The sequence below is a fragment of the Chlorocebus sabaeus genome, chromosome 20 (assembly GCF_047675955.1).
Source record: "Chlorocebus sabaeus isolate Y175 chromosome 20, mChlSab1.0.hap1, whole genome shotgun sequence".
Lineage (NCBI taxonomy): Eukaryota > Metazoa > Chordata > Mammalia > Primates > Cercopithecidae > Chlorocebus > Chlorocebus sabaeus.
Window position 1 is genome coordinate 108,535,096 of NC_132923.1, and position 25,314 is coordinate 108,560,409.

Below are 25,314 nucleotides of genomic sequence, written 5' to 3' on the forward strand. Positions count from 1 at the left end.
AGGCGCTGAGGCAGGAGAATCGCTTGAACACAGGAGGCAGAGGTTGCAGTGAGCCGAGATCACGCCATTGCACTCCAGCCTGGGTAGAAAAAGCAACTGTCTCAAAAAAAAAAAAAAAAAAAAGGCCAGGCGCAGTGGCTCACGCCTGTAATCCTAGCACTTTGGGAGGCCGAAGCAGGCAGATCACCTGAGATCGGGTGTTTGGGACCAGCCTGACCAACGGGGCAAGACCCCATATCTACTAAAAATACAAAAAAATTTAGCCAGGCGTGGTGATGCATGCCTGTAATCCCAGCTACTTGGGAGGCTGAGGCAGGAGAATTGCCTGAACCCGGGAGGTGGAGGTTGCAGTGAGCCGAGATTGTGCCATTGCACTCCAGCCTGGGCGACAAGAGACAAAGTCTGTCTCGGGGAAAAAAAAAAAAATCTTCGTTTGGCATTAAAAGATCCACCCCACCTCTATTGTACTATGCAGCATTTAAAAATAATCCAGTGACTCCGAAACAGAAATACCCAAACAAAACTCAACTTTTTTCTTCCTTCTTGACACATTTGAAGCCTTTGTTAGTCACACTGACAGCTGGCTGGCACCTAAGGACATCTTGACATCACTTAAGTTGGGTTGTAGCCTCAACACCAGGTTTATAGTTCATTCTGTCTTTCCCAGCAGTGCCTGGCACATAGTATGTGCTCCCTTAAAAAGCAGGGAGTGTGTAGAAAACAAATGGCCTATTTTATAAAACTCTAAATTTATTCAAAATGTTAAAAGATTTTGTTCTCCCTCCAAAATATTTTACAATTTAAAAAAATCAAAACTATATCCTATTTTCTCAGCCACTGTACAAGTTGCTGTTTCCGTCTCAGGACTAGTCTCTGGCCCTCCAACACTCTGTCCCTCCCTCAATCCCTCCCCTTTTACTATTGCTGTTAAGTTTGTTTATAAAACCCTCCACCCTCTCTCCCGACCCCATACCCTGCTCTGCTCTGCCCAGCTCAGCGTGGCTTCTCTTTGCGATTCCAGGCCCTTGGCTGCAGGTAAAGACGAATGGATGGGTGCGATGGACAAAGGCAATGCCTGAGGGGCAAGAGTATGCTTTGTGCTTCTGGGAGAATCATTTTTCTCTTGGTCAAGTGGAGGATTATTTTTTGTCCCATGGACACCTGTTCTGAGCCAAATATTTGGCTTAGAGTTGCCCACAGCCATGTAGCTCTGCTTTTTCTGCACGTTCCTCTGGGTGTGGGTCCATGACAGATGGGTCTTATGACTGTACCATTTGTTTGCCTGTAGACTGTTAGGGACAGGAAAGGGGCACATGACTAGAATTGGGCTTGATGGAGCCCAACTTCTCAGAGAGTGGGCACCAAACCCCAGGGGGGAGGTTTTGGTTTTCTAGTAGGCAAAAACCTGTGCCAACCAGGACCATGGAAGGTAGGGAAAAGGGGAGAAACGTTAACCATATAGCTCTGGAGCGAGCCATGTTCCTTCTGAAAATCCCCTGTCCATCCCCTCCTTTATTCTGTAGGTCCCAGGAGAATTCCAAAGAGGAGGAAGAAAAATAGGAAAAGGATGCTGTTCTGCTGATGGGAAAAGGCAGGAGCTGACATAGTGCTCAGGGCTGGGGAGAGGCCTGCTGCCATCTGCAGCTGTCACTGCTTCCCTGTTCTGTGAGGGAGGTTGAGTGGGACAGAAGCCAGGCCCTCAGAGGCTTCATCAGCTCTGTTCCTTGTCCTTGACTAATAAGACTGTATGCTGGCCCCCACTGGACACAGATAAGACCACACGGTTCTCCAGCTGTTTGCCCGTCATCTCCACAGGGCTCCAGGCGTCCTCATCCTGCCCTGTGCCCAGCTGGTAGTTGGTGCCCATGCCCCAGGCGAAAACACGACCTGCAAGAGAAAGAAATGGGTATAGCTGTCTCCAGGATCCCCAGCCCACTTTTCTGTGGCAGGAGAAACCTGGGAGATGGGTGTGGACTGTGGCCTTGGCCAACAGCAGCTTGGCAAGGTCCCAGACTCTCGGAGTTCAGGGAAGTTGGGAGAACCCAAGGAGATGATGGATGAAAAAGAACGCTGTAAACCAGAGACCACAGTCCCTACACATTGCCAAAGGCTGCTCCTAGGTGTGGCATTCAAGACCCCAACCCCACCCTCTGTTCCCAGGATCAGCCACCTTTGAGACTGCCCTGATGTTCCTCTGCCTGGAATGGCATTCTTTGCTTTTCACAAAGAATGGAACCTTCAAGGTACAGTGCAAGCCCCACTTCCTCAGGAAGTCTTCCCAGATATCTCAGGTCCAGCACCTCTGCCAGCTCCAGGCTTCTACAGGACCTCCATGGCTGTCCCCCTCATCTACTCAGGCTTTGGTGGTCACTTGTTCACACCCTCCTCTGCCATACTTGCTACAACTCTGACTACTAAGTGTTTTTTTCCCCTGATTTAGATTCTAAGTACAAGTGCCTGGGAAGCGGGCACATACAAGGTGATACATGAAGAAGTTACCCTGATGGAGACAGCAGCCTGGGTTAGGAGTCTGGAGACTTGGGTTCCAGTCCCACTGCCTCTTTAGGCCTCAGTGATATCTCACTCTTTGCTATTTCTCTCCTCTGCATAATAAGTCACCTTTACTAAAATAATTTGTGTACTCATTTCATATTCATCAACACCAGAGCTTCTGAGAAGCAGGAACAAAGTGCCATCACAAACACTGCTGTCTGCACCTCGGCTCCACCTGAGTGGACATCACAGCCTACTGGGGAACTGGGTAAGAACCATAACCCACAGGACCCAACTAGACAGAGTGTAGGCAGCCCTACTCACCATCCTTGGTCACAGCATACCCCACAGAGGCCCCACAAGCCACTGAGGAGACAGCAGGCAGCCTGGAGATGAGGGTGGGTATGCTCTTCTCCTCAGCACCCTCCCCAAGGCCCAGCCGCCCATACTCAGCCCGGCCCAGGCTGTATGCTTTTCCTGTGGGAGGAGGGAGAGAGATGAGCAATAGCAGAGGGCGTGCTACAGGCAAAATGGGTGGTAGGCTAGGTGAGTGCCCCTGTCCACGGGAGTGTGTCACTGCTCCCAGGGCGATCAGAAGGAGATCTGCAGTGTCTCTTCCCAGTTTTGGAGGAGACCTAGGAGAATCTCTACATAGGCCCCCACTGAACTCACACTTGGAAGAGCACCAGGACTCTAGGAGGATGAGAGTGACTCTCATGGACCCACATGTGGTACAACCCATGGAACAGACCCAGGCTCCAAGGACCACGGTCTCAGGAATCTGGCTAGGTCTAGGCCAGGGTACACTCCGCCCCCAAACTAGAGAAGGACGTAAAGGACCTACCTTCTGAATCCATGCAGACTGTATGGTGCTGGCCACCAGAGAAGCCCACCCAGGACTTGGTGGAATTCTTAAAGGATGTTAGGTTCTGGGGTATGAAGCAAGATTCTGTGCCCGGAGTTCCTGGGGGAAAGGCCGGAGTCATCAGGGGTGAAGGTGTTCTGAAAGCTGCCCTTCTCAATCCCCTCCCACAGTGAGGCCACCTCCCATCAGGATATGGACATTTTCACTTTACAGATGACAAAACTGTGATTTCGAGGGGTTAGACAACCCCGCAAAGGATGCACAATGAATGAGTGGTAGAGCCAGGACAGGAACGCAGGCTACTGGATCACGCCTGAAGCTGGGCTCAGGGCTCACCAAGCTGATGGTAGTTGGAGAGGCCAAAGCCGTACACGTGGCCCTCGTGGGAGATGGCAAAGGTGAAATAGGCACCACAAAAGGCATCCTGGAATCTCACGTGGCCCCGGCTTCCCCTGGATTTCAGCATCACACACTTGGGGACCAGGAGTCGTTCTGCAGGCAGAGAGAAAGGCACAGTCAGTGACAGACAGACACACATGGCTTCCCTCTGCCCCAAGTTTAATTCTCCTCCATTATAAAAGCCCTTGACAGGCTAAGTAGGGACTCTTATCCCTATTTTATAGAAAAAGAAACTGAGATCAAGAGAATATAAGTGCCTTGCTCAGATTCCCACAGTTATTAGAGGTATCATTTACATGGAACTTACCATCTGCCTGATATTCTTCTCATTAACTCATTTAACTTCAGAGCAACCTAATGAAGTAGGTTTATAGGTAGGTAGACTTAATGATGAAGAAACTATGTTCAGAGTCCCATAGACAGTAGGTGGCAAAACTACCAGAGCAGTCTGTCTCCAAAGTCTTAACCAATACCACAAGTCCATCTGATGCAAGCCTGACCACAGCAAATCCTTCCTGCCTTTGGCCTCCACTGTGGGGGTGGCCTGCCAATTTGCCCTGCTGGAGGTACCAAGGCCACTTACCAAGACCTTGCCGGCCACCACGGTTGGCAAATAACTCAGGCACACGGCCCAGCTGGCCTTGTTCCCCACAGCCCAAGGTGTAGAGGTCACCACCAGCTGTCAGCATCACTAAGTGGTCGTTTCCTGAGGATGAAAAGGTAAGGGATGCAGGCCACATCTATAAGGCCCAAGGCTGGGCCAGCCCCAGAACAAGGTCCTCCAAGTCCTGCCCCGAGCAAGTACCCCCAGACCCACCTGAGGCCACCTTTACCACAGGCACGTCCAGCTGCACCTGCACTGGCACCATGCTCTTCTTCATGGGCTCCAACAGCCCAATCACACCGTTATTGTCCTAGAAGGGAGGGACAAGGCACTTATCAGCCAGTCCTGCCTGCGCCATGCCAGTGAAATCCAGAAGGGCAGTGGCACCAGATGGCGATGGAGAGGTGCGCAGGAGCTGGGCCACATACTCAAATACTTATGAATGAAATCATTTATGGTCTGCAACTTGCATTAAAATAATCAAGGAGTCAGAGAGTGGATGTAAATAGAGATAAACAAGTCTGGCCACAAGTTGATAATCATTGAAACTGTGTGGCAAGTAAACGGGCGTTTAGTATACTATTCTGGGCCAGGCATGGTAGCTCATGCCAGTCATCCTAGCACTTTGGTAGGCCCAGGCAGGCAGATCGCTTGAGCTCAAGACCAGCTTGGGCAACATGGTGAAACCCCGTCCCCACAAAAAAATACAAAAACTAGCTGGGTGTGGTGGCACAAGCCTATAGTACCAACTACTTGTGAGGCTGAGGTGGAAGAAATCACCTGAGCCCAGGAAGTTGAGGTTGCAGTGAGCTAAGATGATGCCACTGCACTCTGGCCTGGGTGACACAGCAGGATCTCATCTCTAATTAAAAAAGAAAGGAGGTCAGACGTGGTGGCTCACGCCTGCAATCCCAGCATTCTGGGAGGCCCAGAGGGGCGGATCACCTGAGATCAGGAATTCGCAACCAGCCTGGCCAATATAGTGAAACCCCATCTCTCCTAAAAATACAAAAATTAGCAAGGCATGGTGGCGCGTGCCTGTAATCCCAGCTACTTGGGAGGCTGAGGAAGGAGAATTGCTTGAGCCCAAGAGGCAGAGGTTGCAGTGAGCTGAGATTGTGTCATTGCACTCCAGCCTGGGCAACAAGAGTGAAATTTCATCTCTCAAAAGAAAAAAAACAAAAACCAGAATCTATTTTTTAAACTACACTCCTCTCTACCTTGGAAACTCTGAGATGCAACAATCCCTGCCTCTTTGCCCCATCCAAGCCTCTGGCAAATGTGGAAGAAGCAGTGCTGACGAGGTGAGGTGGAGACGGAAGTCAGGGAGATGGGTGAAGACAGCAGGCCTCCTGGATCAGCCTCAACCCAGGGACATCCTTGACCCACTCACTTCCCAGGACAGACACTTGATGACATTGGATTCAAGGAAGCAGCTGGTGGTGTGGCCCACATGAAGAAGCTAGAATCCTGGGTCTGGGCCTCAGCTCTATCTGTGGGCTTTCATCTCCCCACTAGTAAGTACCACGGATGCATGGAAGTAGATTATCTTTGGGGCCCCACCAGTTAGTTCTGCCTTTCAGGCCCCATGCAGACTTCCAAACCCAGCCTTACCCGGAAGGAGCCCCAGAGGAAGACACGGCCATCCTCGGTGAGGGCTGCTGTGTGACTGTCTCCTGCTGACACCTGTACCACCTTCTCTTGCAGCTCCACTTTCCCAGGGATCATCTCCGAGCCCTCCACTGATGTGTCCCTTCCCAGGGCACCCTCATCATTGCAGCCGAAGGAATAGACCTGTGCCCAGGATGCCCTTATTAATGCAAAGTCTGGTCTCGCAGTCCATTCTCATGTAGGCCACTCCCCGCTTGACTAGCCAGCTCCATTTCCACAGTGAACGTGTGTGGTTCAAAAGCCCTGCCCCAAGCCACCCAATCCCAGGCCTTGTCCAACCCTATGCCAGCCCCCAACACCTACCTGGCCACTTTTGCTTAGACACACGGTGTGCATGCCCCCAGCCTCAGCCTGCACAACATCCTCTGGAATGGATACCAGGGCCGGCTTCTTCCTCTCCATCACATTCTCACCCAGCCCCAGCTGGCCCACATCGCCCTGGCCTAGTGTCAGCACCAAGCCGGGTTCTGTGCTGTGGGACCTGTGTGAGACTGAAGGGTGAAGAAGATAGACCCTGAGTGTAGAGGATGACTACAGCGAGGAGAGGTCACAGGCTCTGCGATCAGACAAACCTGGGCGGAAGCCCCTGCTCTGCCACAGACTGTTAGTATGAACTTTCTGAGTCTAAGTTTTGTCATCTGTGAAATGGGGACAACAAAATACCTCTCTCACAGGATTTTTGTGGAGATTAAAAACTGAGCACATTATTCACGTGAAAGGGGAGAAAGGGAAACAAGGAGACACTGGATACTGTGAAATGAATCTTGGTGGAGAGGGCAAGAGGGGCCGGGTACGGTGGCTCACACCTGTAATCCTAGCACTTTGGGAGGCCAAGGCGGGCGGATCACTTGAGGTCAGGAGTTCGAGACCAGCCTGGCCAACAGTAGCCTGTAATCCCAGCTACTCGGGGGGGCTGAGGCAGGAGAATCACTTGAACCTGGGAGGCAGAGGTGGCAGAGCCGAGATCGCGCCATTGCCCTCTCTAGTCTGGGCGACAGTGAGACTCCATCTCAAAAAAAAAAAAAAAAAAAAAAAAAAGAAAAGAAAAGAAAAGAAAGCTAATTATTATTATTATTAGTTTGAGACAGAGTCTCCCTCTGTTGCCAGGCTGGAGTGCAGTGGCGGATCTTGGCTAACTGCAACCTCTGCCTCAGCCTCCTGTGTAGTTGGGATTACAGGTGCCCGCCACCAGGCATGGCTAACTTTTTGTATTTTAGTAGAGATGGGGTTTCACCATGTTAGCCAGGATGGTCTGGATCTTCTGACCTCGTGATCCGCCCGCCTCAGCTTCCCAAAGTGTTGCGATTACAGGCGTGAGCCACCGTGCCCGGCCGAAAGCTAATTATAATAGAATCTGCACCAAAAGCAAGGGAGACTACGTGGGTCAGAGCACAGTGCCCAATCTCCATCCTAGCCCTCCTCCATGCCCAGGCCGTCCGCCAGTGAGTAAGTTCAGCTCCCGGGCAAATCCACTGCAGAAACGGACTCCTCCCTCCGCCATCCAGCGGAAAGGCAGGAGGGGCAGGAGGAAGAGTGGCCAGCGGCATTTGTGGGAGGTGCGCACCAACCAGTGGGCGGCCCGGGGCCCTCTGTGGGCCAAAGGCAGCCCCCCAACCCGCAGTCCCAGGCAGCCAAGGGCGCCCAGCCCCTCCCCCGAGGATGTGGCACCACTGGGGAGCCCGCGCTGGCAGCACAGAGGGCGCGCTGGGCACGGAGCCACCTGGTCGGGTTTTCTGGTCAGGAGGGCTCGGCCCGCAGGCACCTTGGCAGGAGCGGGCGCCAGGAACGCGGCGGGAGGCAGCGGCCCTCGCGTCTGCAAAAGACAGACACTGTCTGAGCATGGGTCCACACTTCCCCTTCCAGTTTAGTGCTGGCTTTTCTTTCCTCCCTGTGCCCCTCTGGGGTCCCAGGACAGAGGAAACCACAGCCACCTCCCTCAAATTCTGCCAGGCCATTATCTCATCTCATCCTCACACAGCCCAGAGCGGGTGGTGCTGCTCTGGCTGCCTCCATTTTATGAAGTTGATAATCCAAACTGCGGGATTAAGTGACTTGCCCATCAGCTAGAAAGTGGCAGAGCGGCCGGGCGCGGTGGCTCAAGCCTGTAATCCCAGCACTTTGGGAGGCCGAGACGGGCGGATCACGAGGTCAGGAGATCGAGACCATCCTGGCTAACACGGTGAAACCCCGTCTCTACTAAAAATACAAAAAAAACTAGCCGGGCGAGGTGGCGGGCGCCTGTAGTCCCAGCTACTCCGGAGGCTGAGGCAGGAGAATGGCATAAACCCGGGAGGCGGAGCTTGCAGTGAGCTGAGATCCGGCCACTGCAGTCCAGCCCGGGCTACAGAGCAAGACTCCGTCTCAAAAAAAAAAAAAAAAGAAAGTGGCAGAGCAAGGACTTGAACCCATGTCGTAAAGTCAGTGGTCCTAACCACAATGCATCACTGGCTGGGGTGAAGCCCTAGGGTCTAGTTTTTTTTGCCAGTACTGCCTGAGTGCCTTGGGAGGAGTTTCTGCCTACTTTGTGATTCCCAAAGACTGGGATTCAACGAGCTATGGGAAACATTCCAGCTGGGTGGGGTTTCTGCTCATCCACACCCTTCAGTTTCAAGTGTCAGGAAGGAAGGAGCCCAGTCCCGGGTTCTCAGGGTTTCGAGGGGCCACCTGTACCCACAAAGAGGCCAAGACCAACTTACCCTTCACCTTCTTGCTTTTGGGGATGGCATCTGCTGGGGGGGACCTTCTTTTAGCTATGCGCTTGGGTGACATCTTCCTGTCCTGAAAAAGTCAGTCAAATACTACATATCAGAAATGGCAAACATTTTCCTGGGCCAATTAGACAATATTTATCAAAAACCCTAGAAATAGGTTAAGAGGAATTGCCCAACAATTCCACTTCTCAAAATGTATCCCAAGAACAGAATAATGGACGCACCCAAAGATCAATTACACAAATATTCTCTACTGTATTCTTCATAACATTGTAAAAACAACAAAAACAGAACCACCCAGGGGTTCAGTAGTAGTGAACTAGTTAAATACGTGGTATATTCATGATAGAACAGTATGAAGTCATCAAAAGTGATGTTTTCAGAGATCAATCTATTGAATAGAAAGATGTTCCCCATTGCCAAGTAAAGCAGAATGAAAAACAGATGGCCAGGTGCGGTGGCTCACATCTGTAATCCCAACACTGTGGGAGGCCGGAGCAGGCGGATTACCTGAGGTCAGGAGTTCAAAACCAGCCTGGCCAACATAGCAAAACCCCATCTCTACTAAAAATACAAAAATTAGCCAGGCGCAGTGATGGGCGCCTGTAATCCCAGCTACTCAGGAGGCTGAGGCAGGAGAATTGCTTGAACCCAGGAGGTGGAGGTTGCAGTGAGCCAAGATGGAGTCACTGTACTCTAGCCTGGGCAACAGAGCCAGACTCTGTTTCAAAAAAAGAAAAAAAATGGCTAGGCGAAGTGGCTCACGCCTGTAATCCCAGCACTTTGGGAGGCCAAGGTGGGTGGATCACTTGAGGTCAGGAGTTCGAGACCAGCCTGGCCAACATGGTAAAACCCCAGCGCCACTAAAAAAATATATATACAAAAATCAGCCAGGCATGGTGGTGCGTGACTGTAATCCCAGCTACTCGGGAGGCTGAGGCAGGAGAACTGCTTGAACCTAGGAGGTGGAGGTTGCAGTGAGCCAAGATCACAACATTGCACTCAGTACTCCAGCCTGGGTGACAGAGTGAAACTCCATCCCCCCACCAAAAAAAAAAAGAAAGAAAAAAACAGAAAAACAGCCTATCATCCTTTTTTTTTTTTTTGGAAAAAAAATGCATACACATAAAAAATATGAGAAAAATCTGGGGAAGAAAATATATCCCATATTAACAATGGTAACCTCTGGAAAATGGTATTATAGATAATAATTACTTATTTCATTGTAACTTCCTATATTATCTAAGATGTTTAACAAGGAGCACTATATGTATTTTTCTTTTTTTTTTGAGACGGAGTCTCACTCCCTCGCCAGGCTGGAGTGCACAGGCATCTCAGCTCACTGCAACTTCTGCCTCCCAGGTTGAAGCGATTCTTGTGCCTCAGCCTTCTGAGGAGCTGACATTACAGGCGTGCATCACCATGCCCTGCTTTGTTTTTTTTTTTTGAGACAGAATCTCGTTCTGTCACCCAGGCTAGAGTGCAATGGTGCAATCTCGGCTCACTGCAACCTCTGCCTCTTGGGTTCAAGTGATTCTCCTGCCTCAGCCTCTCGAGTAGCTGGGATTACAGGTGCCCACCACCACACCCAGCTAATTGTTGTATTTTTAGTAGAGACAAGGTTTCACCAGTTTGGCCAGGCTGGTCTCGAACTCCTGACCTCAGGTGATCCACCCCCTCCAACCCCCGGCCTCCCGAAGTGCTGGGACTATAGGTGTGAGCCACTGCACCTGGCCCAAATTTTGTATTTTTAGTAGAGACAGGGTTTCACCATGTTGGCCAGGCTGGTCTCAAACTCCTAATCTCAAGTGATCCACCTGCCTCAGCCTCCTGAAGTGCTGGGATTACAGGCGTGAGCCACTGCATCCGACCAATTACATGTTTTTTGTTTTGTTTTGTTTTGTTTTTTGAAGCAGAGTTTTGTTCTTGTTGCCTATGCTGGAGTGCCATGGCACAATCTCAGCTCACCACAACCTCTACCTTCCAAGTTCAACTGATTTTCCTGAATTTTGTATTTTTAGTAGAGATGGGGTTTCAACATGTTGATCACGCTGGTCTTGAACACCTGACCTCAGGTGATCCACCCACCTCGGCCTCCCAAAGTGCTGAGATTACAGGCGTGAGCCACCGCGCCCAGTCACATGTATTTTTAAAAATTTTAAGTCTCAGCCGGGCGCGGTGGCTCAAGCCTGTAATCCCAGCACTTTGGGAGGCCGAGTCGGGCGGATCACGAGGTCAGGAGATTGAGACCATCCTGGCCAACACGGTGAAACCCCGTTTCTACTAAAAAATACAAAAAACTAGCCGGGCGAGGTGGCAGGCGCCTGTAGTCCCAGCTACTCGGGAGGCTGAGGCAGGAGAATGGCGTAAACCCGGGAGGCAGAGCTTGCAGTGAGCTGAGATCCGGCCACTGCACTCCAGCCTGGGCGACAGAGCGAGACTCCGTCTCAAAAGAAAAAAAAAAAAAAAATTAAGTCTGTTGTAAAAAATTAAAGCATTCAAGAACAACATTAAGTGAAATATCCATCGTAACTCCATTCAACCCCATGTAAGCACCAGTAACTTTGGTAATGTGTTACTGTTAAAATCAGAGGGGGAGAAAAGCTATTATCTTTTCTTATGTGATTGATTTTTTTAGAGACAAGGTGCCACCACACCTGTAATCCTAGCACTTTGGGAGGTCGAGGCGGGAAGATCGCTTGAGCCCAGGAGTTCAAGACCAGCCTGGGCAACATGACGAAACCCCATCTCTATCCAAAAAATTACAAAAATTAGCTGGGCATGGTGGTGCACACCTGCAGTCCCAACTACTCAGGAGGCTGAGGTGGGAGGATGGCTTCAGCCTGGGAGGCTGAGGCTGCAGTGAGCTGAGGTTGTGCCATTGCACTTCAGCCTGGGCGACAGAGTGAGACCCTGTCTCAAAAAAACAAAAATACGTATGCACTTTAAGACGGCAGCTGCTGTGGGCAGGTTGCTCCCAGCATCAGCTGCCGGCATGTGAGTGTCATTCCTTGGGGGTATTTCTGCCACTGCAGCCATCAGGCCTGCTGATTCTGGAAGAACAAGTTTGACAAACATGTTGTGGTCTGGTTCCGGTCAAGCAAAATTCTGGCACCAGTTCCTCATACTGTGCACCTGATGTCACCCAGCATGCGCCCTATTTTAAGGGTACAGCCGTCGTCAATGGAGAGTTCAAAGACTTGAGCCTTGATGACTTTGAAGGGAAATATTTGGTGCCTTTCTTCTATCCTTTGGATTTCTTTTTTTTTTTTTTCCAAGATGGAGTCTTGCTCTGTCACCCAGGCTGGAGTGCAGTGGCACAATCTCGGCTCACTACAACCTCTGCCTCCCAGGTTCAAGCGATTCTCTTGCCTCAGCCTCTCAAGTAGCTGGGAGGTGCCTGCCACCACGCCCGGCTAATTTTTGTATTTTTAGTAGAGATGGGATTTCACCATGTTGGTGAGGCTGGTCTTGAACTCTTGAACTCAGGTGATCCACCGGCCTCAGCCTCCCAAAGTTCTGGGATTACAGGCGTGAGCCACCGTGGTAGATTCCCACTTTAGCCATCTTGCCTGGATAAATACACCAAGGAAGAATGGCGGTTTGGGTCCCATGAACATCACACCTTTGTCACATTTCACTAAGCGAATTCCTGAGACTACGGTGTGCTGTTAGAAGGTCCTAGTCTTGCACTAAGAGGTCTCTTCATAACTGACCCCAGTTGAGTCATCAAGCACTTGAGTGTTTTTTGTTTTGTTTTGTTTTTTCAGAAGGAGTCTTGCTCTGTTGCCCAGGCTGGAGTGCAGTGGCGCAATCTCGGCTCACTGCAAGCTCTGCCTCTCAGGTTCACGCCATTCTCCTGCCTCAGCCTCCCAAGTAGCTGGGACTACAGGTGCCCGCCACTGCGCCCAGCTAATTTTTTGTATTTTTTCAGTAGAGATGGGGTTTCACCGTGTTAGCTGGAATGGTCTCAATCTCCTGACCTCCTGACCACCTCAGCCTCCCAAAGTGCTGGGATTACAGGCGTGAGCCACCACACCCGGCCGCACTTGAGTATTAATGATCTCCCAGTGGGCTAAAGTGTGGAAGAAACCCTCCTCTTGGTGAAGGCGTTCCAGTATGTAGAAACCCATGGAGAAGTCTGCCCAGTGAATTGGACACAGGATTCTCCAAAAATCGAGCCAAATCCAGCTGCTTCCAAAGAGTATTTTCAGAAGGTAAATCAGTAGCTTGCCCATGTGTATCTTCACCTTCTCACCCCAGAGAAGAACCACAGTTGAAACCTGCTTTTATCATTTTAAAGATGATTATCTGTGGCCCGGAGTGGTGGCTCATGCCTGTAATCCCAGCACTTTGGGAGGCTGAGATGGGCGGATCACCTGAGGTTGGGAGTTTAAGACCAGCCTGACCAACACAGAGAAACCCTGTCACTACTAAAAATACAAAATTAGCCGGGCATGGTGGCGCATGCCTGTAATCCCAGCTACTCAGGAGGCTGAGGCAGGAGAATTGCTTGAACCCAGGAGGTGGAGGTTGCAGTGAGCCAAGATTGCAACACTGAACTCCAGCCTCGGCAACAAGAGTGAAACTTCATCTCAAAAAAAAAAAAAAAAAAGAAAGAAAAGACTGTTTGTAGGCTGGGCACAGTGGCTCATGCCTATAATACCAGCACTTTGGGAGGCTGAAGTGGGCGGATCACCTGAGGTCAGGAGTTCGAGACCAGCCTGGCTAACATGGTGAAACCCCTTCTCTACTAGAATACAAAAATTAGCTGGGCATGGTGGCGGGTGCCTGTAATCCCAGCTACTCGGGAGGTTGAGGCAGGAGAACTGCTTGAACCCAGGAGGCAGAGGCTGCAGTGAGTGGAGATTGCACCACTGCACTCCAGCCTGGGCAACAGAGCGAGACTTCCTCTCAGGAAAAAAAAGAAAAAAAAAAAGAGAGATGAGGCCGATGCGGTGGCTCACGCCTATAATCCCAGCACTTTAGGAGGCTGAGGCAGGTGGATCATGAGGCCAGGAGATCGAGACCATCCTGGCCAACATGGTGAAACCCCGTCTCTACTAAACAAAATACAAAAACCTAGCCAGGCATGGTGGCAGGCGCCTGTAGTCCTAGCTACTTGGGAGGCTGAGGCAGGAGAATGGTGTGAACCCAGGAGGCGGAGCTTGCAGTGAGCCAAGATCACGCCACTGCACTCCAGCCTCGGTGACAGAGCGAGACTCCGTCTCAAAAACAAAACAAACAAACAAACAAACAAAATTAGCCGGTTGTGGTGGCGTGCTCCTGTAATCCCAGCTACTTGGGAGGCTGAGGCAGGAGAATCGCTTGAACCTGGGAGGCGGAGGTTGTGGTGAGCCGAAATCGCACCACTGCACTCCAGCCTGGGTGACAGAGCAAGACTCCATCTCAAAACGGAACAAACAAAAACAAAAACAAAAACAAAATAACAAAAAAAGAGATCAAAGCTGTATATGCAGTCACACCAAAATACAAACACCAAGTATGACATAAACGGGGAAAGGAAACCATCTACGGGTGATTAGGAGGGGCGGCAGTGGGAAGATCCAGGGCAGCTGGAAGCCTCAGCCCCTCCACACTCCTAGTCTTTTAACTGCTGCTGCTGCTTCCCAGGCTTCCATGTCTTCTCCAGGCTGCTGGGAATACAGACATGCTCCCCAGCTCTCTAATTCTAATCCAGCCCAAATTGTGTCCAATGCCTTTTTTTTCTCTAAACATACAGCTCTGGAAATAAATTTTTATTTTTATATATATATATATTTTTTGTTGTTGTTGTCGTTTGTTTGTTTGTTTGTTTGTTTGTTTGTTTTTGAGACGCAGTCTCGCTCTGTGGCCCAGACTGGAGTGCAGTGTCGCAATCTCGGATCACTGCAAGCTCTGCCTCCCGGGTTCACGCCATTCTCCTGCCTCAGCCTCTCGAGTAGCTGGGACTACAGGCGCCCGCCACCACGGCCAGCTAGTTTTCTGTATTTTTTAGTAGAGACGGGGTTTCACCATGTTAACCAGGATGGTCTTGATCTCCTGACCTTGTGATCCACCCGCCTCGGCCTCCCAAAGTGCTGGGATTACAGGCTTGAGTCACCGTGCCCGGCCACTAATTTTTACATATTTTGTAGAGACAGGGTTTTGCTAAGTTGCTCAGGCTTGTCTAGAACTCCTGGGCTCCAGCGACCTACCCGCCTCAGTCTCCCAAAGTGCTGGGATTACAACAGGGGTGAGCCACCATGCCCGCCGGAGCCATCGTCTTTAAGGTTGTAAAAAAGTCAAGTTGCCTAAGCCTTTAATGTTACAAAGGGAAGGAGAACTCCAAGAGCCCTTCTCAGTTTCAGCTGTGGGCCTAACCAGCAGCCCCCTCATTCCTTCCTTCTAGTGGTTCCCAAAAGCCCAGCCTCTCTAGCTCTCTCCTCCATGGTACATGGACACAAGGCTAGGCACTTTTCTGCTGATTATCCTGTGGAAGGAGAACAAAATACTAAAGATGGGAAAGTAACCAAGGGCCCAGAAGCCTGACAAGCCTTTGCAGGCTGAGCTTCTGCAGGTTGTCACTGGCCCAGTTCTGACTGATGAGTTGGCAGTTCTGAACTTCACCCAACTTTTATTCTCCCAGAGCTGGGAATCCTCCAACCTGTCTTTTGAGACCTCTTGTCCCACACTAAAAATGCACATTCTTTGGGATTAGAGGGAACTGGATTCACCTTCCAGAGCTTGTGGCTGGCCAGTGGCCTTAACCTCTCTGAACTGTATCCTCATCTATAAAAGGAGATGAAATGACTACTTCTCAGGGCTGTCATCAAGACTGAATGAAATGGTTTTAAATCCACAAATATTTATAGTGCTTACTAGTACTAAGTGAGGAGACCACCTCACTTATTGTCTCATGCCCCATATTGTCTCATGCCCAATTTCTGCCTCCAAAGAAAGAAGTAAAAACTAAAAGGCAGGCCGGGCGCAGTGGCTCAAGCCTGTAATCCCAGCACTTTGGGAGGCCGAGACGGGCGGATCACGAGGTCAGGAGACAGAGACCATCCTGGCTAACACGGTGAAACCCATCTCTACTAAAAATACAAAAAATTAGCCAGGCGAGGTGGCGGGCACATGTAGTCCCAGCTACTTGGGAGGCTGAGGCAGGAGAATGGCGTAAACTTGGGAGCTGGAGCTTGCAGTGAACTGAGATCCGGCTACTGCACTCCAGCCTGGGCAACAGAGAAGACTCCATCTCAAAAAAAAAAAAACCAAAACTACAAGGCAGAAATGAAATCCACAGGCAGACAGCCCGGCACCGCACCCTGGATCTGGTTAAAGATCTACCCCTGACCTAACCGGTTATGTTATCTATAGATTCCAGACATTGTATGGAAAAGCACTGTGAAAATCCCTGTCCTGTTCTGTTCTGTTCTGTTCTGATTACCGGTGCACGCAGACCCCAGTCAGCAGCCCCCAGTCACGTACCCGCTGCTTGCTCAATCAATCATGACTCCCTCACGCGGACCCCCTTAGAGTTGTAAGCCCTTAAAAGGGACAGGAATTGCTCACTTGGGGAGCTCAGTTTTTGGAGACATGAGTCTTGCCGAAGCTCCTGGCTGAATAAAGCCCTTCCTTCTTTAACTCAGCGTCTGAGGGGCTTTGTCTGTGCCTTATCCTACTACACTATTGCTTGGCTTTGGGCCAGGAGGCGTAGCAAGGATAAAGGAGATTAACCCTTTTTTACTCTCATAATTTGTTCATCCTTTTTATTTGTTTATTTTTGAGGCAGGGTCCTGCCCAGACTGGAGTGCAGTGGCATGATCATGGCTCACTGCAGCCTCAACCACCTGGGCTTATGCCATCCTGGCTAGCTGGGACTACAGGTGTGCACCACCATGCCTGGCTAATTTTTGTATATTTTGTAGAAACAACGTCTTGCTATGTTGCCCAGGCTGGTCCCGAACTCCTGGGCTCAAGCGATTCTCTGGCCTTAGACTCCCAAAGGTGTTATTATAGGTGTGAGCCACCATGCCCGGCCTTTTATTTTATTCTTTTAAGAGAGGGGGTCTCACTCTGTGACCTAGGCTGGAGTGCACTGGTGCAATTACCTCAATGCAGCCTCAAACTCATGGACTCAAGCGATCTTCCCACCTCAGCTTCCCAAGAGGCTGGGATCGTGGGCACATGACACAGCACTTGGCTTGATTTGTTCATCCTAAAAAAGTCCAGGGGATTCTTGGCAGGCCTGCCCAGGATCCCCCTATGAGTTGGCCAAACACAAAGACTCCCAGCCGGGCGCGGTGGCTCAAGCCTGTAATCCCAGCACTTTGGGAGGCCGAGACGGGCGGATCACGAGGTCAGGAGATCGAGACCATCCTGGCTAACACGGTGAAACCCCGTCTCTACTAAAAAATACAAAAAACTAGCTGGGCGAGGTGGCGGGCGCCTGTAGTCCCAGCTACTCGGGAGGCTGAGGCAGGAGAATGGCGTAAACCCGGGAGGCGGAGCTTGGAGTGAGCTGAGATCTGGCCACTGCACTCCAGCCTGGGGGACAGAGCGAGACTCCGTCTCAAAAAAAAAAAAAAAGAAGAAAAAAAAACAAAAAACAAACAAAAAACAAAGACTCCCAGGCTTGGGCTTAAACGACCAAGTAGATGGTAGATTTCCATGTAGTGAGATACACAACACTGGTGAACAAACAGGAGAGGAGAGATGTGAAGCTCCATGTTACTAGGTATTTTCATTCAATGTGAAGTTCTTGGGCGCCATCCCAGAAAGGATGTCAGGCAGGCAAAATTAGAAGGGCTAGGGGTGTGGAATATGAGGCACCCTTGTGGCCGGGCACAGTGGCTCACGCCTGTAATCCCAGCACGTTGGGAGGCCAAGGCAGGCAGATCACCTGAGGTCAGGAGTTCGAGACCAGCCTGATCAACATGGAGAAACCCCATCTCTACTAAAAATACAAAATTAGCCGGACGTGGTGGCCCATGCTGTAATCCCAGCTACTCGGGAGTCTGAGGCAGGAGAATCGCTTAAACCCGGGTGGTGGAGGTTGCAGTGAGCCGAGTTTGCGCCATTGCACTCCAGCCTGGGCAACAAGTGTGAAACTCTATCCCTCCACCAAAAAAAAGAGGCACCCTTGTTTTAGATAGACAGCTGTGTGCCAAGGCAAATATCCCATCAGTTTATCAGAATAATCTGTAGCAGTCTCCTGTGCCTGGGAGAGAGACTGTATTAGCATGAAAAAGTACTCACAAGAAGTCAGGAGAAAAAGCAGGAAACAATTATGTCAGCACAGTTGGTGCTGATGGCTGGGCTGCCACGAGCACAGCTTGGAATGCAGTCAGACACATGAGGGCTATGTGAAGTGTTGGTGTCATGGGGCATTAACCAAAAAATCTGTTATCGTGGATGGAACAGACCCAGTCAATCAACATCTCCTTAGTTATCTGTGTTTGGCTATTACTCTGGAGCGTTTCACTACAAGCTGGCCACAATGATCCCACTCTACAGAGAAGAAAACTGAGGCTCAGAAAGGTCAAGTATTTTACTCAAGATTGGAAGAGGAGGCCAAGATCTGAACCAAGTTAGTCAGACTCCAGAGCTGGTGCCCTTGAGTGTTATTAGAAATTTCTTCTGCCTCCAGTCGGGCACGGTGGCTCACGCCTGTAATCCCAGCACTTTGGGAGGCCGAGGTGGGTGGATCAGGAGGTCAGGAGATCGAGACTGTCCTGGCTAACACAGTGATATCCCAACTCTACTAAAAATACAAAATACAGGCTGGGCGCGGTGGCTCACGCCTGTAATCCTAGCACTCTGGGAGGCCGAGGCGGGCAGATCACGAGGTCAGGAGATCGAGACCATCCTGGCTAACACAGTGAAATCCCGTCTCTACTAAAAAATACAAAAAATTAGCTGGGCGTGGTGGCGGGCGCCTGTAGTCTCAGCTAATCGGGAGGCTGAGGCAGGAGAATGGCGTGAACCCAGGAGGCGGAGGTTACAGTGAGCCAAGATTGCGCCACTGCACTCCAGCCTGGGCGACAGAGCGAGACTCCACCTCAAAAAAAAAAAAAAATACAAAAAATTAGCCGGGCAAGGTGGCGGGTGCTGTAGTCCCGGCTACTCAGGAGGCTGAGGCAGGAGAATGGCGTGAATCCGGGAGGCGGAGGTTGCAGTGAACCGAGACCATGCCACTGCACTCCAGCCTGGGCGACACAGCGAGACTCAGTCTCAAAAAAAAAAAAAAATTTCTTCTGCCTCCTTCCTCCCCATGCTCCCTAGCAGTCTCTCAGCTTGCCTGGAACTGTCTCTCTTCCTCCTTCCCCTAGGAAAGACAGCAACTTGTTGCTGGTCTTCCGGTCCCCACCCTCATCCCCTCATCTCATTCTCCAAGTCATTCGTGATAAATAAGTGTGTGTGTGTGTATATTTTGAGACAGGGTCTCACTCTGTTGCCCAGGCTGTAGTGCAGTAGCACGTACATGGCTCACTGCAACCTCCACCTCCTAGGCTCAAGCGATCCTCCTGCCTCAGCATCCAAGCGTCCAGAGTAGCTGGGACTACAGGCATGTACCACCATGCTTGGCTAATGTGTAATTTTTTTTTTTTTTTTTTTTTTGTAGAGACAAGGTCTCACTATGTTGCCCAGGCTGGTCTCAAACTCCGGGCTCAAGTGATCCTCCTACCTCGACCTCCCAAAGTGATGGGATTATAGGCGTGAGGTACTGTGCCCGGTCTCATTCATGATCTTTCCAAACCTCAAACCTGAAGCAAGCTGCTAGCCTGCTTGGACTCCTTAGTGGTTCCCTTTGCCTGAAAGATAAAGCCCACATTTCTTAGCATGGTCTTAGAGGTGTCCAACATCAGGTACTGACAGAACCTTTAGCTTCACATCCTATCTACCACATCCCCCCTTCTCTTCGCACACAATCTCCTTGCCAGACTCACTAGGCCAGAATGTTAACTGTCCTCTCCATACTATTTGCATCTCTTTACCTTGAATGCCTTCCCATCCCTTATCCCACTGGAAGAACATCTACTGGTGTCTCAAAGTCACCTCCTCTGATCCCTCCTCCATCTTGAGCTAGTCATTCTCTCTGAGAAACTGGGACAGACTTTTAGATCACAATCACTTTAATTTACATGCCTATCCACCACACCAATCAACTTCCTAAAAGCCCCTGGGGGCACCGGTCAACTCACTGTATCTTCCATATGCAAAACCCTTTTACTTCTCACAAAAAGCTGAAGAAGGCAGCACTGTCACTCCTATTTCACAGTTAAGGAACTGAGGCTCAGGAAGATAACTTTATTGGCCTAAGTTCACACAGCAAGTAAAGGGGAGCCTAGAAAAACAACCCAGGCCTATCTGACTGATTCTGAAGGCTGACCATGGTCCAGGCAGGGGCTAAGGCAGCCTGGATAGGCCTCCCCAGGATCCGCTACGTGCTTGGCCAAGTCCCAGAAGCAGGGAGCAGAAGCCAGCTGAGAAGGAGAGGACAGTGAGACCAGAGAGGAGACACTGAGGCAGCTGGGGCCTGAGGGAAGGTGGGGTGGGTGGTGACAGATCCCACAGACGACAGACGACAGACATGGGGTAGGACAGTGGCAACAACTCCCTGCTGTGGTGGAGACAGCCCCTGAGTGCTCGTTGAGTCCCAGAGGAGAGGCTTCCTCTCCAAAATGAAGACTTGAGGCCCCACACTGGGCTGCTGTGAGCAACTGCCAGGGAAGGGCAGGGGATGGAGGGCTACCTTTTTTTTTTTTTTTTTTTTTTTTTGAGACGGAGTCTGGCTCTGTCGCCCAGGCTGGAGTGCAGAGGCATGATCTCGGCTCACTGCAAAGCTCCGCCTCCCAGGTTCACACCATTCTCTTGCCTCAGCCTCCCGAGTAGCTGGAACCACAGGCGCCCGCCACCACGCCCGGCTAATTTTTTGTATTTTTAGTAAAGGCGGGGTTTCACTGTGTTAGCCAGGATGGTCTCGATCTCCTGACCTCGTGATCCACCTGCCTCGGTCTCTCAAAGTGTTGGGATTACAGGTGTGAGCCACCGCGCCCGGCGGGAGGGCCACCTTCTAAAAGGTGGAGCCCTGTTCCCGGTACCTGCCTGCACAGCCTCTACTGCACAAATGGGTCTTTTGTACAGACTTCTTCTCTCACTGCTCTGGGTGTGTTTTCCTTTTTCTTCTTCTTTTTTTTTTTTTTTTTTTGAGATGGAGCCTTACTCTGTTGCCCAAGCTGGAGTTCAGCAGCACAATCTCAGCTCACTGCAACCTCCGCCTCCCAGGTTCAAGTGATTCTCCCGCCTCAGCCTCCCTAGTGCTGGGACTACAGGCGCATGCCACCACGCCTGGCTAATTGTTCTGTATTTTTAGTAAAGATGGGGTTTCAGCTGGGCGCGGTGGCTCAAGCCTGTAATCCCAGCACTTTGGGAGGCTGAGACGGGCGGATCACAAGGTCAGGAGATCGAGACGATCCTGGCTAACCCGGTGAAACCCCGTCTCTACTAAAAAAAATGCAAAAAAAAAAAAAAAAACTCGCCGGGTGAGGTGGCGGGCGCCTGTAGTCCCAGGTACTCGGGAGGCTGCGGCAGGAGAATGGCATAAACCCGGGAGGTGGAGCTTGCAGTGAGCCGAGATCCGGCCACTGCACTCCAGCCTGGGCGACAGAGCGAGACTCCATCTCAAACAAAACAAACAAACAAACAAAAAAAAAGACGGTGTTTCACCATGTTGGCCAGACTGGTCTTGAACTCTTGAACCCCTGACCTCAGGTGATCTGCCCACCTCAGCCTCCCAAATTGCTGGGGTTACGAGCCTGGGCTCTCTCTCTCTGCCTGTGTTTTCTTTCTTTCTTTTTTTTGAGACGGAGTCTTGCTCTGTCGCCCAGGCTGGAGTGCAATGGCGCGATCTCGGCTCACTGCAAGCTCTGCCTCTGATGTTCATGCCATTCTCCTGCCTCAGCCTCCCAAGTAGCTGGGACTACAGGCGCCTGCCACCACGGCCGGCTAATTTTTTGTATTTTTTTTTTTTCAGTAGAGATGGGGTTTCACCGTGTTAGCCAGGATGGTTTCAATCTCCTGACCTTGTGATCCACCTGCCTTGGCCTCCCAAAGTGCTGGGATTACAGGCGTGAGCCACCGCGCCCGGCCTGTGGCTGTTTTCTTAACCTGGCAGCGTCTGGGCTGGGAATAAGGAGTTGGCTTTTAGCATCACGCTTTCCTGCCCAGCCCCACCCAACACAGCTTCCATCTTCAAGGAGCATACAGTCTCTGGGAGAAGAGTGAGACAGTCACAGATAAGTTGGCTACAGAGTCAGCTTCCACCATCAGGCACTCCAGAATGCCCACAGCTGCCCTTTGAGGTGAGCAGATTCATCCCGGTTTTACAGCTAAGGGGAAGATGAGGCTCAGGGAAAGGTGGCCCAGGTCCCACAGAGGTGCAATGAAACCCCAGTCTCATGACCCTGCTCCACCAGAGCCAGGGCTGCCCTACCCCACCTCACTTTCCTTATTTATTGAAGAAAGTGGGTAGGCATGCCAGTCTAGACAGTCTGCCTGGAGTTTGGTGCTCCTGCCCTGACCTCCAGTGACCTCACCACAGCCTCAATTTCTGTAAAAGGAGACAGAGCCCTCCCAGACCACTGCAGCTGTGCCCTCCGTCCCCCACGCCAGGAGGGAGAACTTGCCTGCCAGACTCAGGCTGAAAAATCTCTTTGTCTGAAAGGTCCCCAGGAGGGAAGGGAGGAGAGGGCTCGTGTGTCAACAATATACATTTGGTGAGCTGCTGTTATGCCAGGCACAGCTGGTATATTTCACACTAGGAGTTTCCCACTTGGGATCCCCACTGGATACAACCTGTGCTTGGGTCTATGTGTTCATTTTTCCTGGGGGAAGGGACCCACAACTTCCACTAGATGTTGGAATGACTGCTTTATGAAAATTATAGGATATTACTATTTGGGAGGCTGAGACAGGAGAATCGCTTGAACCCGGGAGGTGGAGGCTGCAGTGACCGAGAGCACGACACTGCGCTCCAGCCTGGGCGATAGAGCAAGATTCCGTATCAGGAAAAAAAAAAAAAAAATTGGCCGGGTGCGGTGGCTCACATCCGTGATTCCAGCACTTTGGAGGGCCGAGGCAGGTGGACACCTGAGGTCACGAGTTCGAGACCAGCCTGGCCAACATAGTGAAACACCGTCTCTACTAAAAAAAAAAAAAAAAAAATTAGCGGGGCCTGGTGGCGCTGTTCCTGTAGTCTCAGCTAGCTAGCTACTCGGCAGGCTGAGGCAGAATTGCTTGAACCTGGGAGGCGGAGGTTGCAGTAAGCCGAGATCGCACAACTCCACTCCAGCCTGGGTAATAACTGCGGAAACTCTGTCTCAAAAAAAAAAAAAAAAAAAATTATATCCTCACCACATGCCCCCTACCATTGCTATAAAGATAAGGAAACCAATGCTCTGGGGGACTCGGTGGGTTGCCCAAGGGCATGTGATGAGAAAGTTGTAAAGAGGAACAGAACAGGATTCCTGCTCTTGGGATGTCTTTGAAACAAGAGCCTCGGGAACTCCTAATTCATCTGTCCAGGTTTCACTCTGATGTCCTTCTTGGGGCAATCCTTCCCTGCCTCCTCCACCCCGCAGTGTTCCTTAGTCTTGCACCCAAGACCCTTCATGACCCAGCCCTTGCTGTATCATCTTGTTACTCTCCTCCTCCAGTCACCTCAAGACCTGTGGTATCCCTGACCACAATATCTATACTTTCATGCCTTTGCACGTGCAGTCCCTCTCCCTGAATCACCCTAATCCCACTACCCTCAGACTGCCCGAAAAATTCTGTTCCTTCAAAACCCCATTCAAGAGTCACTTCACCTAGAAAGCCATCCCTGAGCCTCCTGGGTAGGGCGGGGGGTTCCCCTGAGGGTTCCCGTAACACCCCCCACACACTCAACTTTTGCTAGGGCACACAAGTCACACGTGGTCGAAGTTAGGTCAATATGTGATGAAGACTTGCCAGTAGCGTTCGTCGCCCGGGCTCCAGGGCATAGTTCGCTAATGACACAGGCCTGCCCTTCTCACCACTGTCCCCCAGCCCCGCAAGAGCGCCACGGAATAGATGGCCAGCAAATAATTTGCTGACAGACTGAGCTGCTGCGGAGTTCGAGACACACGGCTCCCAAAGATCCACAGCGGTGCCTGGGTGCCCGCCGACGCTGGGACTTCTCTCGCCGCAGCAGACCCCCAACTACCCACCCTCGAGCTCCGAAGATCCACCCTCTCCCGGGCATGGCTCCCTGCCAGCTCTGCAAACCGCCTTCTCCAAACGCATGCTGGACAAAACCATCCTCCTCGCGGCAGAGACCCATCCCCCGCCCCGGCGGCCGCGCGCACCCGGCCCATCGCGCTCGCGCCGTTTGAATCTCCCGCCTGCGCGGGCGCCGCGGTGCGGGCGTGAGCGGCGCGGCGGCGGAGGGGCAGCGCGGCCCTAGCTCCGGCGAGGCGGGGCCCAGCGGCCGCTGGAGCGCCCCGCGGGCCGGGGAATCGCGAGCCCGCATCGCGCCTTCCTGCCTCCGGGCTTCACGTGGGGCCAGCGCCGCGAGACACGGGCGAAAGCGGGCAGCGACCCAGGCCCGCGTGGACCGGCCCGTGCTCCGGCTGTGGCCACCCAGCGCACCGCCCTCTGCCCTGACCCTCCGCGCGCCCTGAGCGAGACCTACCTCGGTGCACGTCGGCCACAAGGAACTCCAGCGCTCCCCGCCGGGCCGCGAACTGCCCTAGAGCATGCGCTCTGCAGGCCTCTGGCCCCGACCCGGGCGAGAAAGGAAAACAAAGAGCCCGGCGGCCCCTGGCGGCCATCCCAGGATCTGCATGTGGCGCGCTCCCGGGCTGGGGGGAGCTCTTGGCCAGGCTGGCTCCCTTGGCCCGGTTCCAGTGGGTGTGTATTTTGGAAACCCCAAATCGGGACACGTGGACTAACAACCAGAAAGACTCCTTGAATTCGGTCTGTTTAGGAAAATCTCGTGCGGTAGGGTCTGTACGGAGAAAAAAGATACTCATCTTCCCTACCCTCCAGAGGGCATGGAGAAGGATGAAAAATCAGACTATCAGCAACCACACAGCGCTATGACCGTGATACCCACAGGGGCATCTTACTCAGCCCGGGGCTTAAGAACGGCTTTCCAAGTTAAGTCTAGGAGGGCAGGACATCCTAGGAGAAGCGACATTTGCAATGACAGGGAACCATGAGAACCCCGGGGAGGTTGTGGGAAACTGCCAAGTAGGTGGGAGCAGAGGGGTGCCTGTGGGAGTGACAGATCATGGATGCAGGGTCTTGTGTGTCTAAGGGGTCCAGCCTGTATCCTGAGGCAGTGGGGATATATGAGGATTGGGGCACGGGAATGGCATGATCAGATTTTTTCTCCGTGAGTTAACATCAGATGGGTATGTGCCCATGTCTTAAGGTTTGAAGGAGGCACATCTCACATGCGTGTGAACACCCAGTCATCATTCTTATGAGCTACAAAAGCATCCCGATATGATCAGATCTTATAGAACAAAATAGAGAATGGACTTGGGGAAAACGGGAGCCAA

At 51.5% G+C, this 25,314-nt stretch overlaps 1 protein-coding gene and 2 pseudogenes across 3 annotated transcripts; 1 reads left to right on the forward strand and 2 right to left on the reverse strand.

Moving 5' to 3' along the window:
* Nucleotides 1–732: 732 nt before the first annotated feature.
* Nucleotides 733–24,548, reverse strand: RCC1 (regulator of chromosome condensation 1). 3 transcript variants are annotated; one of them, XM_007979767.3, is made up of 11 exons: nucleotides 24,441–24,548; nucleotides 8,729–8,810; nucleotides 7,795–7,845; nucleotides 6,336–6,523; nucleotides 5,976–6,155; nucleotides 4,575–4,671; nucleotides 4,341–4,463; nucleotides 3,695–3,850; nucleotides 3,338–3,457; nucleotides 2,818–2,970; nucleotides 733–1,887 (listed from the first exon to the last, which is right to left on the reverse strand). In XM_007979767.3, exons 2-11 carry the CDS (start codon nucleotides 8,799–8,801, stop codon nucleotides 1,712–1,714), a joined length of 1,317 nt encoding a protein of 438 aa, XP_007977958.1. In that variant the 5' UTR covers nucleotides 8,802–8,810; nucleotides 24,441–24,548; the 3' UTR covers nucleotides 733–1,711. The 3 variants fall into 3 exon arrangements, with proteins under 3 accessions (XP_007977958.1, XP_007977959.1, XP_072863706.1); XM_007979768.3 differs by lacking the exon at nucleotides 7,795–7,845; XM_073007605.1 differs by lacking the exons at nucleotides 7,795–7,845; nucleotides 8,729–8,810; nucleotides 24,441–24,548 and adding an exon at nucleotides 6,839–7,041.
* Nucleotides 11,682–12,964, forward strand: LOC140709320 (thioredoxin-dependent peroxide reductase, mitochondrial-like; annotated as a pseudogene).
* A 606-nt stretch (nucleotides 24,549–25,154) lies between the features above and the next one.
* Nucleotides 25,155–25,252, reverse strand: LOC119626498 (small nucleolar RNA U13; annotated as a pseudogene).
* Between the last annotated feature and the right edge of the window lie 62 nt (nucleotides 25,253–25,314).

Coding starts and splice junctions, on each gene's coding strand:
- RCC1 (XM_007979767.3), bottom strand. CDS start 8,801: ATGTCACCCAAGCGCATAGCTAAAAGAAGGTCCCCCCCAGCAGATGCC. Junction 7,846..8,728: donor CAAAAGCAAGAAGGTGAAGG/GTAAGTTGGTCT, acceptor TGTCTTTTGCAG/ACGCGAGGGCCGCTGCCTCC. Junction 3,851..4,340: donor TGGTGGCCGGCAAGGTCTTG/GTAAGTGGCCTT, acceptor CTCTGCCTGCAG/AACGACTCCTGGTCCCCAAG.